This window comes from Haemaphysalis longicornis, unplaced genomic scaffold, assembly GCF_048455015.1.
Source record: "Haemaphysalis longicornis isolate Haplotype H1 unplaced genomic scaffold, Haemaphysalis longicornis Haplotype H1 scaffold_6, whole genome shotgun sequence".
Lineage (NCBI taxonomy): Eukaryota > Metazoa > Arthropoda > Arachnida > Ixodida > Ixodidae > Haemaphysalis > Haemaphysalis longicornis.
This window is the reverse complement of record NW_027526407.1, coordinates 9987124-10007185: the sequence shown is the minus strand read 5'-3', so window position 1 is coordinate 10007185 and position 20062 is coordinate 9987124. Positions and strand designations below refer to the sequence as shown.

Sequence of the window (20062 nt, the reverse complement as noted above, 5' to 3'; positions counted from 1 at the left end):
TTGCACAAGCAGCAATTGTTGCACCAAAGGATCGACATTTCTTTATTGCGCAGCCATGTTTTAACTGCAAGTGTTTTCGGAACGAAGTTTAAAGAAAAACGTTTTTGTACTTGGAGGAACGCTCATACACTTTACAGGGTCCAAAACATTACTGTTATGGCCCCGGAAGTATAGCTGGCGATCAAGAGGCACAGGAAACAGATTATGAATAAAAGTGTTCGTCATAGCCTTTTTTGACAGACTATTAAGGTACCCCAGAGAAAACCGCGCAGTGAAAAAATGAAAAGTATCACCAACTTCATTAACAAAAATACCATGGCGGCTTTTTGTTAACCTCACCCGCAGAAACAAGGCGGTAAGGTAAATGGTCACTTATGCGTTTTTTAAGTAAAGTAAGTAAAAGTCTATGATCCGCCAACTTGTAAAAAAACCGATACACATGTTAGTGGACCAACAAATGCATTGACCCAACACCACCAGTTCCTAAAAGACGAAACAACTTATCCCTGCGCATTGGCTCCCATTAAGATCCCTACACGAAGGCTGCAAATACTCTGGAGACATTGAGACACAACCTTTGAGTCACATCAGTCTTTTCTAAATCATTCTCCTGCTGGCTGGTGAACTTAACATTTCTTGAATTGCAGCTGTGCAGTAAAGTTTCATAATGCCCTAACCATAGCGGACATCCGGCAACAGAACTGTTCCGGCTGCCACTGTGATTTCGCCGTGCGAGAATTGTGATCGCCCTTCTTTTGTATTGCGAACAACAGCAACAACTTTGGTCGATATTGACTTCTTATAACCTAGTAAAGGTTCCGTAACTTTTCTTTTGCTACAATCTGAGCTTATACTTTCTCCAAGCATTGCTGGTGGTTCACAAAATGCGGTTTGCAACTCTGGGAAAGGATGTCGCCAAAGCGAACGGGCGGAGCGTAATAACCCAAAACACGTATCCCATGAGTTTAGCTGTTGACATTTCATGGACCTTACTATGTTTATTACACTTAAGGAACTAACAAAACAGTGCCCTATTTATTAGGGCACTATTGTTGTGGGGATGCAGTTTTCGCTTCTCGATCGATTCCCTATCCTACCGATCGGTCGTCGTCGGCAGCATCGTTCGGCAAGCCAATCACAAAACGCGGATTTCCGGTCGTCCTGCGTGTTCGTGTTGACGTCGGTGTTATGTGAAAAGGCGATTGCCAACTCGGAAGTCGGCGTCCCCGTCGTCGTGTAATCGTCGTTTCGGCCTAGCCAACGCGCCTTTACGAGAAGCGTGATAATAGACTAAGACGTTGATGTAGAGCAAAACGAAAGCACTAATTACCCAAAGACGGCACAGCGACCTGTCGAAGCTGAGCAGACAATGCTTCCTTTTACTTGAAGTGAGTAAAAAAAAAGACGTCCAATTCAGAGATTTCTGCTTCGTCACACGCATAGGAAACTTGATCACGTTCACCGAGGAAGATGGCGGAGCCCACAAACAGACAGCAACGGGTGAAAACGCCAAAACAAACTTTGCAGTATGATCTTTCCGCTGCACGTGAAAGCCTTATACTTGGTACAGACAACGTCGACCAGCCAACCTAATAATTGCGCTAGTTCATTTAGTGTGCTCAAAATGCTTTTCAAGGCCCAATAACGCATTAAACATTATGCTGTTGGGCTGCCCCACACGATGTTTCTCCCGAACATAATATGTCACTGTAGCACATAATGAAAACGTTATAACAAATGTCGTTTGTTTTGGTCAAGGACCTCTTTAGTGGCTTGAGTTGGGTGTTTCATCGTCCTGGTCTCTGTAACTGAAACTGAATGGGGACTATTTCTAACCTTCACAACTTGTACTATAATTTGGTGAACGATGCTCAACTCATTTTTTTTAGCGCACGCAAGTAAATTTTATTTCAACAACTGTAAAGCATACTACTTTTTACTCGCATTGCACCTGAGTTTATTGCAGCGTTAAAGTCAATTTTTAAAGAAAATGTTTCAGCCATCTGTTTCAATTTTAATCACAAGTATTGAATCAGCTCCATGTCCATGACCCATTTTCTGCGTATATAGAGAAAGCGTTTTGATTTATACAATGTCAAAGTGCAGTTTTTTATAACAATAAGAAAGTACTGTTACTGTACTTTGATATATCTCCCCTTGCTTTTTCATCGGTTCAGAAACATTTTGAATCGCTATTGTTTGATTCAACAGCAGCTGGACGCGTGACACAATGAAACCAAAAGCTCCTTTCGGAGGTGAAACCATATGGAGCGATGGTTGCTGCCTCTCGCTCATTTAAAAAACCATGGAGGTTTTGTGTGCTAGCTTTCACCTATTACTTCAAGATGACATCACTGGGGGTCTACACTTGGTTGGTAGCTGTTGCCCTGTTTGGTAAGTCATCAGAATATCTTGTTGTTCCAGTTAATTGTTCGTTTTTACACGTAAGCTAATACTACCAAAATATCTCTTTTCTTGCATTTCTGATTTCTTAAAAAAATTCAGAGTTTATCATAATGATTAAAGTCTGATGGTAAGAGTACACTGGAATAACTATTGTTTTTTTTTATGGACATACTTCTGTAGAGTAATAATTTCTTCAATTTAGGAACAATTGGCGCCTTCACAATAATTTTTTCATTCTTTTCGTTGACCTTTTTCTTTAATAAAGAACACTGGGACCTAATGATAAAGTGTTGACGCACAGCACCTAGACACGAGAAAAAACTTTTACATCGTTTCAGGAGGTAGAACGCACTGAGTATTGTAGCATAAGATCTCCGTAGAAATTTGATTTCTCGTGTACACAAAGGTAAAGCTTCTTTTCTCTTCAAAGACAAAAACTACAATGATACGCCAGCTCTTTTTCGTCGAAATGTGTTGCAGAACGGGGAGCTTCGATCAAGGAACTTGTGTTTCGGGAACACCATCCACTTGTTATTTCGGTGCGTTCAAAGAGTACCGCTGCATTTTGGCACAGTTAAAGAATACTGTAACGTGGCGGCAGATGACACAACAATACTGCAGTGAAAAAATGTATTTACACAATGCGGCGAAAATTTTACATGTGGCCATAACTGAGACTGGGCTGGCTGCGCCCCGCACACAGCTTTTTAATTTTTTCATAGCCATTGAAGGTGGGCCTTGTCGCCACAGGGATTATCAGCTACGTCCCGTGAAATGACCCACTCCAGTCGAGGACGACCGCCCCGATCGAAGTCGAGACACGCTGGGGCTGGATGCGGGATATAAATGTAATGAAGCATGTACATATAGGAATCGCTTGCCTTCGTGCTGGCGACGATGAGTTTAATGTTGCCTGGCCCATCAAAAACGACTTCTTCAGTCGTGCCGGAGCGTCAAAAGTCCAGGAGGCATGTCAGATGGACGGGCAGGGAACACAGTATCTTCGGCTTGTCTGGGCACGGCTCGTCTCGAATTGTCTTTATTCGGGTCTCTTGGATAGGACACCGGGCGGAGGACATTGTGGTGTTCTCATCTCGACTGGGCTAAGGCTGGCAGGGCGGCCTCTTAAACCTTGATGACTGCATCCTCGCCATTGCGACGCGATGGTGGGGAAGCAGATGGGGATAAAACTAACACATTTTACCAACTATAAAGTGGCGACAGATGACACGAACAATGCAGCAATAAAAAGTAGTAATAATATATAACTTTTTTAACCACGTCATAAATCGGCGGCTCACTCTTCGGGTTTCACCCTATTGCGCTCGCCATTATAGCTTGCAATCTCCGCATTTTCTATATATGCAGAAAAGCCTGAGAGTCTGCCATTAGCATCACTGTTCAGTTTGGGCTACTTTTTAGGTCACATAATAAACGGTTCTAAAATTACGGTATTTTGCCGACCCTTCAGTTCAATGGGAGTCTATAGTCGTAAACAATGATGTCGCTGGTGTTTCATTCCAAACATCTGTCTGGTCTGTACACTAGTTTACAACACGAGAAAGACTGATTTATAGATTCTTTAAAAGACAGGTAATCTCAAACCATAAACGGCACCTAAACAAGACCAGCAAGCGTAAAAAACACAAGATATCGCTAGGATAAAGTGATATTCTCCGGCTGTGTAGGGCAGAAAAACGTCCTATGTTTGCCCTGAATATACGCTACCTAGTTGTGGGCAACAAAAAAAGAGACAATCGCACTAAGTTGGCCAATGTGAAAGTTGATCATCTGCGTTTTACAAGGATAAATCATTCTGCGCCTCGAAGAAGATTACACTAATTTTTATAGAAGAGATCTTGCCCTGTCACGCTTACCTAAACGACATTTGGACAATTTTAGGGTTTATATTTCATCAGACAGACTGAAAAAATAATTTCTTTTGTTCGCATGTGTTCAGTAAGAGTTTTTCTACGCGCGTATAATGGTGGGCATGTGGATGATTAGGTGGCGTTCGTCAGTAGAAAAATATGAACGTAGTGTTTTCAGCCGTAAATCTTTGAAGCTGAAATGCAATAATTATTAATCAGTCAGAAAAGCAAAAAAGACAGAACTTTAAATGAAGCGAATTCATGTTATAACAGCCTTGCCATGCATGTATGTAAATGAAGATTACCTTTATTCTGACATTTCCATAGCCAAGCTTTTTGAGGCTGGGATACAATAAAATATTATGCGGTGGTGCCATGTACTCAGAAATCTCACCCGCGGCAATTTTATACTGATGGTAAAACAGCAGGTCAATAGGATTTATATATAAGACGTGATATAGTTGTTTGGTTTATAGTTGACGCAGTTAAACGTCAACCGCTACCCACGCTCGTAATTGGCGATGGCGCATCTAACAGAGTGAAAAAAGTCCACAAGATTAGCGCCACGTGCAACTGCGTGAAGCATATCTCGATTAACAAAGGCGGTACACAGAAAGAACATAGTTACGTGTCAGCCGCAAGCGTGGGCCGTATATTACTTGAAATGGAACCAGAGGCTTAAGAAGAAAACCCCTGGCCACACGATTAGGCTTCGCTCGTTCGCCATCTGTTGCGTGTTCGAATTGTATACTTTCGGAAGTATGATGCAACAAATAGATTTGCCTTTTGGTTCAACCAAGCCTATTTTCTCTGTTTATTCTTTGTTATTTTGTGAGCTCCCGCCTTAGTTGTGGACAGCGAATATTTTGTAGGGAACACTTAGCTCTATTAGCCGCATATAAAACTGAAATCCTGATGTTGTGGACAACGAAAGGCAGAAAAAAACCGCACAGTATGTTATAATAAAACCATTGACAGGTCGGGATACATTATAGGGACGTGCACCATGAAGCAACTCCCGCAATCCACTCTTTAAGCTAACTCATATCTAATCCTAAGCTGGCTATATAGGAGAACACGTCTGCCAGCGGTGGCGTAAAAACAAATAAGTTCACTCCGTCTAGCTTCTACACATATGCACATATGCGCAAATAAATCTTGGCGTTTGCTAGGTAACCTTGCATACTTTGAACATGAGATATAATATGACTTATACAGGCGATAATACCCCGTTGTATATTTTAAACGTGGTCGGGTAATTCGGGTCCGTCCAAGTGTCGTAACACAACTATAAAACAACAAAGTACATTACGCCAAGATGTTGGTATGACCGTTGAGGATGAAGAAAAAATCAGAAATACGCAATCATAGTGTGCAGCAAAAGCCTTGGAATTATGAAGAGTAAATAAAGAGCTTTGACAAGCAGAGCATTTGGAGAGAACTATGTGCCCAAAAAATGATTTGGGGTGCGCGCTTGGGTTTCGCGTTATACAAGCACTCACCCTGTGTGCTTTACTTCAGTGTATCCACTTGCATTCATGGTTGAACGTTATAAAACTCGCTCTTCAAACATGGCCGGGGGGTCATCAGTGTGAACGTGTTTACTGAACAATTCGCAAGAAACTAATGTGCGAACTCAAGCCTTAAATTTATGTGTAATAGATATACATATACCTGAAACTACAGCATATTTTAAATTTTCGTGGTGGCTCTTTGCTACAAATACTCGCGGCGACTCGGTTTTTGCTTTTCTAGGATATATTACATGGCCATTCTGTACTTTCTATTTTTTTGCGATTTGAAGAACATAAGTAAAATCGCAAAAGAAACAATTTTTAAGTTAGTCTGAGAGATCACAAGGAACTTCCTTCTCAGGCTACCCTCACCACCTAATATAGTTTTAACGTGCGTATGGTAACGTTTGCGCCCATTCAACAAGATATGAGCGGTTGTGTGACTCGTGTCAGGGGCCCCAAAGTCGCGGTGGGATTGTAGCGTGCAGCATGGGTACAAACAAAAAATGTTCTCGTGCACACAATTCATAGTGTTTAATCAGATTTATTAAACCGCGAGTTTTTTTAAATCAGCACTATTATATTCGAGAATATCATCATGATTAACCAGTCTGAAACCTTGTTTTTACACAAAATGCGTGTTAAGAGCCATGAGACGTGGGGACCTAGTGCAGCTACCGAAATGTTCCAAACGTCTGTGTTATTTTATAAGCTAGGTGGAGCAATCAGTGCCACTGTCTTTCGCAACGTCTTTACGCGCGGGATTTGGGTAAATAGCATTGATTTTCGCTCAACTAAATATATGCATGATGCACACTGCCATAAACCTTGATATCTGTGGAGCACGAAAGCAATATTATACAAATGTTCTGGCGAAATGGTACGAATGACGAGGGTGTAAGTTTGGGCTTGTTGGTGTTGCATTCTTGTAGGCTAAGCGCGAGGCAGACACAAGACGAGACAAGAGATGAGACGAGAACGGCCGCTCATCCTTGTCTTATATCTTTCTTTTCCTGTGTCTTCCTCGCGCATAGCCAACAACAAGGTAAGAATGAATTCTTGATTGGTTGTAGGACTCAGCGCGGACTATCTGCACCTGGCTTCTGAGGAACGCTGAAGTGAAATCCTCCGTAGCAGCTCTGCCCAGATGTATTTTTTTAACTCACGCCATAAACTTCCGTTTATTCTGTTTCTTTTAAAATGTAGCCACCACAAACATGATCAAACCCTCTTTCTAAGGCTAAGCGGCACAACGCGTATAAATTGTTCCCAAGACGCCTTGCTTTAAGTTAGCCTACACTGGGTAACAATATTTTCAATTTACGCATGGTGCTATGTAATAGATTTATTTTGTTCCACGAAAACTCTCCGGATTCTGAACACATGTTTAGCAATGAAAGAAGCCGACATTAAGAAGGAACAGAAGCTGCGCCACAAAGCAGAATCTTCGATTCCATTCAGCACCCAAAGCACGTGATCTGGTATCGCAAATCTCCTAAAACACCGTTTTATTTTGTTAGTGATACTGTGAAAGCTCGCTCTTTCAAGCGCAAGAGAACGTCATCTCAGTTAACTATTTGCAAAGTTGCAACTGATGAAAATGCAAAAGAAGAATAATAAATTTCTGTTGCGAAGCTGCAGGATAGTTCAACAATTGGAAGCTTCAGAAGGCCTTTGAATGCGGTGGATTTTTTATCGCTGAGAGGGAGCGCGTGCACACTTTTCCGCGACAATTGAAAGGGCGAATGGCCTCCTCTCAGCGCCAAAAACCGAAAAAGACACACGTAGTGGTGAATCCTGGCATAACTTCGACTCTACATTCAAACTGCGACCGTGTCCTGGTCTTTCTTCTCAGCGGCAACGACAGGCTCGGTCATAATATCTGAAACGATAAAATATTCTATCAGTGTGCAACACATCACTGCGATCACGTTTTCGTCACCTATTCGTCAATAAAATACAAGTTGTCTCACCCCTGCCATCAACGTTTTAGAGCGGGTTACAGGTATTTATTTTCTCTCTCCGTTCTTTCCAACGTTCTGAAGCGGCGGCACCATCGTGTTTTGTCTGCCGATGCACTACTCTGGCTTTGTATTAGTGCCGAAGCTTAAGGGCGGTCGCTTCAACTGTATATCCTCTATACAAGACCAGCCCGTGTAAAATAAATATATTTTTATAATTCTTTCACAAAGCCTGGCGAGATGAAGCTGCACAGTCTGGAATATGACTATTTCTTTGAAAAATTCTTTCATAAAACTGGGCGAGATATACTCACAAAGATTGAATTATCAATAAGTTGAAAACATTGAAGTTTATCATTTCGCACTTCACTGCAGTATATTAGGATTTTTTGATACAAATGTCGGTCGAAGCCCTGAGGCAATGCACGCACAAAGCCCCCAGCAATAAGGGCCAAATATATTTCAGGTAAACACGAAGAATGAAAGTGCAACGTGTGTGAAGGTTTTCGGGAGCACTAAATTTATTAACTTGTGTATTCCGAGAAGAGAAACCTAATTATAACCTATTATTTCATTTAGGATTTTTGTATGTCGATATTGGATGGCGGGGCAGCGCGTTTTTGAATGAACTTTTGAAACAAACTGTGCTAGCTCATGTATTTTTTTTTCGAGTTTCGCACACCTATATTTTGGGTGAAGGTAAAATTACCCTGTAAACGACTTTTACCGTAAAATGTATATTTAGTTCACCATTGTTCTGTGAAACAACTCTCGTGGCATGATAATACTGAATACTCGCCATACCTATGAGTGTTCAATGCTCCTCATAAGTTTGCAACATCATGTCCAGTTCGAAAATATTAAAAAGATAGTACGAGCTTTGAAGTTTTTTTAAATCATTCTACAAAATATTGATGCGCAGATGACCGTAACTTACTCACTTGCACGCTGAAGGGGTGTTCAACGGGTAATGTACGTTTCTTAAAGGTGCACTGACACGAAAATTTTATGTCACACCTTTATTGATTTTATTATTCCTACTGGTCTCGCGAACCTGAAACCACACTTCAAATACTTCAGTGCGCGATAGTTAATTACATTGAATGGCCTGAAAAACGTTTGTTTCAAATTTCTGCGCTTTCATACCAAACGCGCATATGACAGAATCCCGGTTTGACCTCAGCGCTTTGTGCGGACGTCACCGGCGCCCGCTTGAGAGGGTGTTGCGCCTGCTGGCCGCTCGTGGGGCCGCGCGCGTGATGTGACGTCACACGTATTTGGCGAGCGCTGTCGCGGCACTTCTTTTAGCTTTACGGGGTGATGTCACGCTGATGTCCATTTGCTGAGTGCCGCCCCGCGTGCTGCTCCGTCGCCGCGATAAATGAGATCCAATTGAACTATGTTCTTCGCGTCGCAGCCCGCTCATATTTCAGCCAGGGTATTCTGTTGAGTGAAGGAAGCGAACTGTGCAATAATATTAACGCCGAAAATTGGTGTCAGTGCTCCTTTAAGGTTAACTGCAAACTCCTAATGGTGAACTCATTGAAATAATTATCGCCTGAATGCCAAACGATGCATAAAAACGCACCACTTTCGCAGTTTTCAGATGGTCATTTTTTTCTCTTTAAGGCTTTACTTAAACGGGTGTTACCGCTTATTCGTGTGGGAAAAAGTCATCCTGATTGTTACAGGCGTTCAGGTACATTGTTGTGTAGGATATTCCCAGTAGTACTTTCTAGAAGTAAAGTTGAGGTAATTCAATGTCTACCGACGACACAAACTTTAACTTCTTGAAGATATCAACGGATTTATATGCAAGACATTTAGGACAACTGCTTCAATCTGTGTCAACACAAAAAGTTCATCTTTATCTTGTTTCTCCCGTAATGGAAAGTTCCTGGAGAACGCAAAAGCTTGTTTATAAATTTTAGCTACCGAAGTGTCGGACTCCTTGGCAGCCAGTAACCATAAACGCTATTACTGCTGTAGTAATTGCTGCAAGTGAGCCACATAATATAACTACAATATCTAGAAACGGGAGTTGACATCAAGCCGACCAGCAAAATGTTGTCAGTTTGGGCGCTTGCAATTTATGCCCAGAAAAAATCAAGTTGTGAACAAGCGCTAATACACACTCAATGGGTGATTACAATCGAAACGGCGGCAATGCATTTGATGGAAAAAACAGCTATAATCTGCGAATACCTGTTGAATTCGGTAGTCGTCAAATCATATCTGCGAAAAGCCACGCTAGCTTTCAAATTAGCTTTGAAAACCAAACACGCCTACACAAGACACTAAGGGTGCTCATAAAGGGCCATCGACGTAATATTTTTGAGCATTATAGTTTTCGATGTTTGTATTCTTGTTTTTTCTCAAATTTTATTTTTGCTAGTGCTTCATAGAGCACGAATGCTGTGTTACGGAAAAATAATTTTAAATTTTAGTTCTACTGCTAAGAAGTGTTGCTTTAACGAATTCATTTTCTAGGTACATGCTGCAAGGGATACGGGGATTTTCAATGCTATGATATACTTATTCATGTAAGTGTTTTTCCTTTCTTCAACAAAGGTTCTTCAGATAAAGAGCTCCTATATCATGTCAAATAAAACGATGAGTAAAAAAATAGAAGACTTTATCTCAAGAAAAACACTCTCTATGACAAACATTGTTCCATAACACGATTGTGGAGTAAAAAAAGGGGGCATCAACATTTAAATGATTCTTTATAAGAAAACAAAATTAACCAATAGTTAACACGAATTTTCTGTATTTTCTCCTTGGATCGTTACATGTAATAAAATATGAACCTAACAAAATTTTGCATACGTTACCTAAAGCGCACTATAATGTATCACTGTTATTCTAGTGTTCACCGGAGAAAGGGGGTATAAGAATAGCAGATGTGACCCAGAGTGCAGTTTGTAAAAAATGCAGTAAATTGTAGAAAAACATTTTTACTCGTAGAGTTGAATATTTGCCCCTCTAATGATCGGTAATGTACTTTTGAAGCAGTGTGTAAGTGACAGAATAAAAAGCATGACATTTTCCTCTGGTTTATTGGCTGATGATGAGACTCGTTCAAACAACGATGATGCGAGTCGTTTGAAAAACATGCATGACACCCGTACAATGTGGTAGTAACGAAATTTGTCATAATTATCAGGGTAATCAATAGTTTTTTTCTTAGTTTCAGCTCACCTATGCAGACAAAAGTGCCAAACAAATCAAACTGGAATATAGGTTTGGACACGCGAAATTTTTCTCTGAGTTGCGGTTTTTTTCTTTCCTTCTAAGCCATTTCTGTAACAAAAAGTACCCCCAGGTCGAGTCATTATGGCACTGCCGTAGTGTTGTGGTTAGGTCAGCTGCCTTTTACCGAGCCTCCCTCGTTTACATTCTTTTTCTTGATTTGGCCAGAGTCCTTCAATGCTTTACTGGTCACGAAACTGCTCCGTAACTCAATGGGAGAGCTTCATATGCTGCGTTTGGCCGCCGCGCGGTGGCGCCACCCTCTCACTAAGGTCACTCCTCGGGCGGCGTTGCGCTGGCTCTTACGGCGGAGCCGCGGCGAGTTGTGTTTGTTTTGTGCGGGAAAAAAATGTAACGTGCATATCGCGCTCTTGTGATGCGACTTAAGTAGTGCAACGACAATGCCGAACATGTGTTGCGTCCCAGGATGTCGTTCCTTGTACAACGATACCACAGAAAATGTTTCCTTGTTCTGTTGACCGAGCGACGGGCAGCTGTATGAGAAATGGAGGGGCACCATTCCAAGGCAAGCAACGGGAGATTTCAGTTTTGATTATAAGTGTGCGACAGTGTGTGGAAATGCACTGTGTGTGAAAATGGAAAAAGCAATGTGCCCTTTTGAGAGCATCGTGGGCCTAGAATTGTACAAGGCTAAATTAAAGCCGGATTTTTGTCATATCAGTCAGGTTGTAGCGGTGCTTCATTACCTGTTGGCAAACTTGTATTGCCTTGCGCTCAGGCTCGCGTGTAAAAAAGCTTTGGGACATCCTTGTGCTTTTACTTTTCATACTTCCGCGAATTATCCCTTAGGGTTCGTTTTGTTTGTTTTGTAACCGTGCGTGGCCGATTCCGGTTTCTGATCTGGCGTTTCAACCGGAGCGCCCGTTTGCGCTTTTTGTCGTACGTCCCGTCGGGCAATATTGTTTGATATGGAAAGGGTGCCACCTTGTCGCTAACTTGATTTTAAATGCAGAGCATTTCTTTAACTCGCACTGTCATCCGTCGTCCCTCGGCGTTGTCCGCTCTCAACAACAGGCGCGGGCGCGCATGCGCGTGCTCCGGCGCTGAAAGAGGCGTTGCAGCAGCAGGTGCTACCTCCTCTCCCTCTACTGCGTGCGCTAAGGCAGCGGCGAAGCGTCAGCGTCGGCCGATCCCGAGCGTCGAGAACGAGAGGCCGCCGCCAGTCGTCAGCGTCGAGCTGCGGATCCATCGAATCGAGAGCGAGACACGACTTCAAAACGTCAGCGGCGAGCGGCGGACCCCGCGTTACGAGAACGAGATGCCGCGGTCGGCCTTGTTGGCGTAGTCCACTACGTACGCCGCGTACGCGTAGTGGTCGAGGATGATCTGCAGGTCCATGTTGGAGTCATGAACCCTTCCAATGCACGGGGTGAACGCGTTCACGCGCTTCTCGGCGGGGGTCCTCGCGTGAAGCACGCACGGACGCGACGCGCCAGCCCGCAGAATCTCCGAGTACTCCTCCCCGGACCGCACGTCGAAGGCGCGCAGGAACTCGTCCAAGCTCGCAAACTCCCCGTGCTCCAACGCCTCGTGCATTTCGTCGTACTTGGCCTTCAGGCGCCGTCGACGCACCCGTACGACAACAACAACTACCACCGCCAACTACCACAACCTACGCCACGTGACCACCCCCAATGCTCTGCATTTACTCGTGTCCCTCGCACGGGGGCATACGACGGAGGTTTTTTTGTTTCTTCGACAATGTTCTCGATCCTATTTCCACGGATAACGTTCCAAGAGTAATATGCATAGCAAACGCCGCGCAACTCACTTCATCGACGTTCATCTGTTCACGTCACACTGCGGACTGCTTCTTAGACGTTTGTGCTTCATTCTAGTCTTTTGTGGTGCAGGAGATCGCTAGCTCGCTGCGTTCAGAAAAGCTTTGCGTCGTTCTTGGCTACGTGGCAATATTCTGTTTCCTCCGTGTGCTCCACCGCAGCGCGAAAAAATAAATTTTTGTACGCTGGACCACGCTCTTTTGTCTACCTTGGTAACATTGAAATTTTTTGTTGCGTGTGATAAATACAGTTTCATTGTTCTTTTTTCGCTTCCTGTTTTTGCAAGGATTGCAAAGTGTGGAAGCAGAAAGACACATGGAGTAACATGTATCTCTTCGTGTTTTGATCCTTCGCGTTTATGCAGCGTTTTTAGATATTCTCAAGTATGGACCCACTCATCGAAACGACAATACTATTGGGCTATCTCTTTTAGCGTTCTGTGCATTCCAGAGCAATCAACGGCTTCATTAAGCGTAGTCTGAACGACGCGTACTTGGTTTCTTTCAGTTTTTTTTTTATTGTATTATCGATAGGCCCGCCGCAGTCCGTGACTACACAGCTACCGTATGTGTGGTATTTACAACTTTGCTTTAAGAAAAGAAGCAATATAGATTTAAATACCAGTAAATACGACGGCACAGCGCTTGTGCCAGAGCACACAGAAGCCGTTGCCGTTCGCGGCCGAAGTCTACGGTAACTTACTTCGAAAAATAAAACCCCATTGAAGGCAGGTGATAAACACAATAACTGGACTATTCATTGCTAACTACTACGAAAAAAAAACACTTAATCAGCGCGCAGACACCAAAAGCAGCGAGCATTTGCACGCCAAGAGCTGGCCAATACGCCGCACGCGCGGCGGCTGGATGACCTTCGTGCGGCGGTGGCGCCTCTAGTGGCGCGCGCGGTCCCTATATGAAGCGAGCGCCGAAGTTTCGTGACCAGTAAAGCATTGAAGGACTCTGATTTGGCTTAATACAAAAATTACTACGCAGTGGAATTGTGTGGCCTCAAATGTGGACGGGGTACATCAAGTTTTGTTGGGTCGGGCTCATAATGCTGAGTTTGAAAAGATTGAGCTGAAGAACTTCAATGATAAAGCAAAAGATTTCTGGATATATTTAAAGGGAACTGTAGGACAATGAGGTCGGAACTCGGAAAAAATATCCAAAAATTGAGTCCAACAAAATTTTTGAAACATTTCTTTTCTATTTCTTCGTGAGAGAGCACAAATATGCGTAGCGTCTGCAAGTAACCATTTTGGCAGAGCGTTTCTGTGGAGTTCTAGCTGGTGAAGAGTTGCGGAGTAGCACTTCATTTGGGTACCTTCATTTGGGAAAACTATGACATAAATGACAATATAACTACCTCAGTTTTTATAATTATTGATGGGTTAAAAACCGGAAAATACCATTATGGTACACAAATACAAATTTTTGGGAGTAGGTACGACCGATTGTAGTAGCAAGGAAGGGTGCGCAAGCACTGGGTGCGGAAGAACGTGCAAGCACCGTGGTGCTTTGTAATTAAAACATGGAAATAATTACCTAAAGAGCTGTCCGCTTTCTTCGACACGCCTTATTGTGCTATTATTAGGACACCTTTCTGACCTGTTCTAACAATTTGAAATGTAGCATTTTCTAGATCATTCATGAAAAGTAAAGACACATTTTCGGTCCGATATTCTCCTTGCCGGCCAATTTTTTCCTTGCGACACATGAATACCCTGTTTTCTTTTGCAAACTTTTGTACACTCTCTAAGGATGCGTGCTTGGAATTCGAAAGCGGGGCTGTATAAGCTTGAGCTTCGTCAGGTGGCAAAATAAAAACTGGCCGCATATCCGCTTGCTCGACTGCAAAGGTTGTCGAAAGATTATACTCTTCTGTTGACCCTTTTAAATAAGTGCTCGTGTTTCCCCCGATCACCCACGATGCTCTTCTCCCTACCTTTTCCTTGGTGGCATAATAAATACAATGCAGGTTGGTTTAAGGGGATTTCATTTTTACCGCGTTTTCTCCGCTGGTGCGCCATGGGTTGGTAACTCCGAGTGATTGCACCGTTTGCATCGCGTGTGCTACTGTGTGGCGTTGCAGTTTTCAAAGAAATATTTGTGAAACAAGAATATTAATTGGGTGAAGGGTCACTGACTGTGCCCACGTACAATTCATGGGCCAACGTACATGCCTCGCCGTATCCAGTGAAGCCAGGGTGTAAGGATCAGTGATGCTGCATAGTCGCAATGGCACCACTTGTACCACGACTGTCGCCATCCCATTGCTTGTCGAGTGACGCACTGCAGACCATGTAGAGTAAGGGTCTGTGTACACCGAAGTAGAAGGCATACTTGAGTATTTTGAGATGCTTTATGCCGCATTGAAATACGTGGTAGAGTCGTTCCAAACCGGGTTACAGCTCGAACAGCGGTATACACATCAAACATTAGTGCCGGCAAGACCAGTGGCGCCATCTGGCAGTGGCGCTAGGAACCCCACTGACTTGCGCACCGTGCGCCACTACCAGATGGTGCCAGCATATACTCGAATTCTTTGACACTAGCCAAGTCCAAAGGAATAACCATCAAGTATCTTTCTATGGAGCGCGCTGCGATTTGCCCTTCTACAGTGGTCAGTATTTCATTTGCTATCGCAGCAATCAAGTATCCATGCACTTTTTAAAAGGAACACTGCAAATATCACATACGAATACAAGTTTTGCTTCTGATATATTGATTTGTTTTCGCTCCATCATATTGAAAAATAATAACACCACTTCCCGATCTAGACGCTTTGAAATGATTGTGGCCATTTAAACATCTTTTTCAACGTCTGTTTTTTTTTTTTTGGACGGGGGGCTCAATTGAGGAATAGACCCAGAGACAGACGTATAAGCAGAAAGATCAAAATTTTCCCAATCAAATAGCTCAAGAAAGGTCACCGTGTTTAAGAACCAAAAGAATAAACACACGGGGTGGTTCCTGGCCAGGAGGCAACGCACAAAAGCAGATCACGCCAGGTAACAGCGGATGCACGCCCTAGCCTCTCTGCCGTGTCTCCCAGCAGTCTCACCTCTAGAATACCCCTGCTTTCAGCAGCTTAGTGACATAGCCTCAAAGCAAGCCTCGAATATAGTCGGGCTATGGCGGCGTACAGGAAGGTGCTTCGGCGACATACTGGACCTCTTGAGTCGGCGCCGAGCACATAATGTAGACTACCACAAGCTATGGGTCAGCACTACAAGAATGTAACTCCGGAGGAAGAACAAGCGCTACCGAATTACTGTGTTGTCGCTGCTTCAGAACATGTGAGATGGCTAGGGTTCAATCCCGACTATCGCGCCAAAGCCGGCATCCGAAAATGGCCACCAAGAGCGGAATATCTCAAATACGGGGCTCCTCGATCCCCAGCGCGAAGAAGGTCGCAGGGGCAAGAAGCTACTTCGACCCTAAGCTTCGCAGTTTCTCCGTGCTTGCATCGCTAGTGCATACGACGGCATTTTATATTTTTTGTAATTGACGGTTGCTTCTGAGCCGGGTTAAGTTTACCATGTGTTTGTTGTGCCGCAGTGTCAATTTCGCTTTTTGAAATAGAGCCTGTTAGTTTTTGTGTAATTGAAGTAGTAACGTATTATTGGTGAGATTTACTGGCCTAGGATAACTGAGCAAAACAGTTTTGTTTTAGGTGTTCTTCATCTTGAACTTTTAGGGAGTGCATATGAGCCTAGTAGGATATAATGCAACAAATGTAAGATCCAATACGTCTAATATTTGATAGAGGAAAATGCGCGTTGGCTGAGATCTTCGTAAAAGAAGGTGGGGTATATATTCCAGGTAGATTCAGTCCTCTTGGGATTTACCCTGCAGTCTTCTGAGGGTAGGTTGTAAAAAAAGAGCGTCTTCTAGCCTCTCTTTTCATCGCCCGACTTTTTTTCACTCCTAGTGCAAGAACAAAACAATATTAGTAGTTTTGCTTGAAGCGGCAAAATCACAAATGGTAATTTGAAGAGCATGAGAGCATTGAACATTATTCTAAACCTCTGTTACAGATTGTTCCAATGGTACTGCACAATTGTTAGGTTTCCACTGTTTCTGCAATCTATGCATATTTTTTTCAAACTTGAAATTCAAACACTGAAATTGGGGGAATTTTTTGACCCGAACTAGACTTCTTGAGATGCGCGCAGTAGACATAGTCTCCGTAATACCTTTTACCGCCTGGGTATCTTACAATGCTACAAAATTGTGACAAATTCTTTTAGAAGCGGCCTCTGCGGCCAGGTTGGAACGCCATCTTCGTGCAAGGTGCCAAGGCGTCTCAGCCAATGCGCGACATCACGAGTCAAGAACTTAGTAGATCTATCACTGTTCACGAGCTGATTTTTACTTTGAGGGTAGCGTTTCCGAAAAAAAAAACACAGTGGCGGGGAGCAGGTATTGGTCTTCCTCAATGTATATTGAGACAGTTTTTAGCGGTGTTTCCTCCTTTCCGATTGCCGCAATTTCCGTGAGATCGCTTTTTAGGTTCAAGCTCTCTCGTGGCAGTACAACACTGTTTTATACAAATAAAGCCATGCCGATTTGCAAGCCTAGAAACGCGGTTAGTCTTCAAATAGTATTTTCATGGTACAGTCGCTAAGAGCTATAAAAGGTTGTAGTCATGGTATCTGAAAACGCCTTCATCGATTTTATCCCATGAGATTGTTAAAGGAAAAAATAAAATTCCTCAAATTTTGAAACTCACGTGCTGTGTTTTGCAAATGTGTTATATAATAATTGCAAGGCTACAATACCCTTCGTTCAGGTGTGATAAATTATTCCCTCTTCCTGCTACTTTATTTTAAATGTCAAAATGTGCGATGAACCACGTAAAATTTGAGCATTTTAAAGATTCCCAACGCATTTCATAAAAAAAGCATAACAGTGAGTTGAGGTGCACACCAAAATCCCCTCATCGAGGCAATTTTTTAAGCTAAAAGAGTGCCGCGCCATGCTGGTTTTGCAATCCCCGACAGAGCATTACAGATATTTTTTTTTAAGTGCAACGCTAAGAACGCGGCTTAGTCCCCTTATTCCGGGTTGTTTTGTTCAGTAAGAAAGCGAACTTGCATAGACTTAAAAAGAGATATATTTTGGGTTTGAAATATTTCAATATAAAATGCTGTTTTGCAAGGCTATAACATCCGGTCTTGGTACGTTTGGGGACAGAATCACCCGGAATCCCTGGCACTTCTTTATCTATGTGTTGCTCTCACCGCAGCGTTAGAGGTTTCACTTTTATGATACGGGATTCCGGTGTGTGTTCTCAGCACAAAACGGAGACCACTTCGTGTACAGGAAATACCCTCAGCTGGTAATTGTACATGAATAAAAATGTCGTGCAGCATTGTTTTTTTGTGTATCACACTGTGTCTCCCAAATTTTAGTTTCATTTGCTCTACAACGAAGACTATCACGGCATGAGGAACACCACAGTAGTTAGGCGAAGCAATCTTTAAGACTTCTTGAACCAAAACACTACTTCAAATGAAAAGAATTTTTCCACTGCTGCGGCACTTCGCTTCAACGTCATTAGAACCGGGTAATCAAATTATTGGCCTTGACTGCGCACATTTGTACAACCCAATACTACATTACCGTATGAGCTGCGACGCAGCCGGTGGTGTTACATACTTGAAGGTGCGAACATGCCATCTTTGGTACTTTAGCACAGAACCTTAACTATCGAAATGTCTGGCGTGAAAACTTCTGTTGTCCTAATGAAAAAGAATAAAGGCTTTAGATCAGGTAACTCGCAATGTGTCAGTTAAAAGAGCGTGGGAAGGTTTTAGGAAGTTTACAGCTTCAACTTTGCCTGCAATCGAGGACCTTCAGTTAAAAGTAGCATGTTCTTGGATTTTTTGAATACCAACAAATGGCCGGCCATATGGAATATTCAGAAGCAACGAAGCACTCCTGGCGTTAGTGGTGCGCTTTAAGCAGAGAAAACTCTTACATAGTACAAATCCTTGTACAAGACACACTTCGTCATGGCATTCCTGCACATTGACTGCAATTATAACCCATCATCAAAACGAAATCGGCAAAGCAATCTCTGTGTGCACTCCAAATGGGTATAAAGGAAATTTGTAGGCAAAATTGCTCTAATTGTGTATGAAAAAACGATGCGAATTGTCAATACAAATGTATCACATGATACCAGGGTTAGCAATGGTTATACACCTGTGGCCTACGAAACTACCATGAAGACATAAAGTAAAATTTTCGGCAAAGGATCATCAAAGTGACAACCAAATTCATTGCATTATGTTCAGGTGCACAGCCGGTGATAATAGTAATGAACAGCTAGCGAGATAAAAAATCGAGTAAGATGTAACAATACAATATTATAACTGGTAAGCAGTAAAACGTAGGCTTGCAGCAGCATAAAACCAAGAAATGTGTTAAATACCGTTGATACCTAGCCTGTGTTTTAAAAAGTGTAAATTAAATAGCCTTACAAAAAATTCACACCTGATTACAGCGTTTGTAAATCAGTATATTGTTTAAAATTAGGGCAGAATAATACCTATTTGAATTTTACCAAATGCCAGGAACCTTTACGCAAGATTGAAATAGCAAAGAGTCCATAGTGGTATTGCATATCCCTCAAAAATTTACTGTATGCATTTTTGTACCGACAACCCGAAAAATTTAGCAAATTTAATAAAATGAAAGATCTTAAGAAAATACACGCAAAATAGCTATGGGGAAAGGTATATTGCAAGTACTTACAGCTGAGCCTGAATTTTACTCACAAGATAGAGGATATACTAAACGTTGAAAATGAGTTTGGTTTTAAAAATCGGTTTGGTGAATACACGTAATTTTATAATATAGTTTTTAGAGGTACGGACATTACCTATACAGGAGATGATGAACAGTTTTGTTTAGGTGTTCTTCATCTCAAAGGTTTAGGAACTGCATCGGCTTCAAAAAGGACATGATGCGATGAATGTAAGGTCCAATACCTGTAAAAAGGAGGAATGTTTGCCAGACACCGTACCAACAGACTGCCTAATTATTTCAGAATAAATTCTACAAAAAAAGCTGAAAAATTCTCCGAATTTTTTACGACCCAAGGTCCACAAAAGCTCCAACACACATGCATAAATATTTTATGTGAAGCATGGAGGTAAGAAACGTAAGAACTATGAAATGGAGAGTCCACTGTGAGTTTTATAATGAGCGGACAATAGTCAGCAAGAGCTATATCACACTGCA

The 20062-nt window shown here is 42.5% G+C and overlaps 1 protein-coding gene across 1 annotated transcript in view; it reads left to right on the top strand.

The window, feature by feature from the left end:
* Nucleotides 1–2230: 2230 nt before the first annotated feature.
* Nucleotides 2231–20062, top strand: part of LOC144142227 (uncharacterized) — a 44360-nt gene continuing 26528 nt past the window's right edge. Inside the window, exons 1-2 of the mRNA XM_077673587.1 lie at nt 2231–2394; nt 10243–10295. Coding sequence (XP_077529713.1) covers nt 2274–2394; nt 10243–10295 — 174 coding nt within the window. The 5' untranslated portion in view covers nt 2231–2273. The remainder of the gene's footprint in view (nt 2395–10242; nt 10296–20062) is intronic.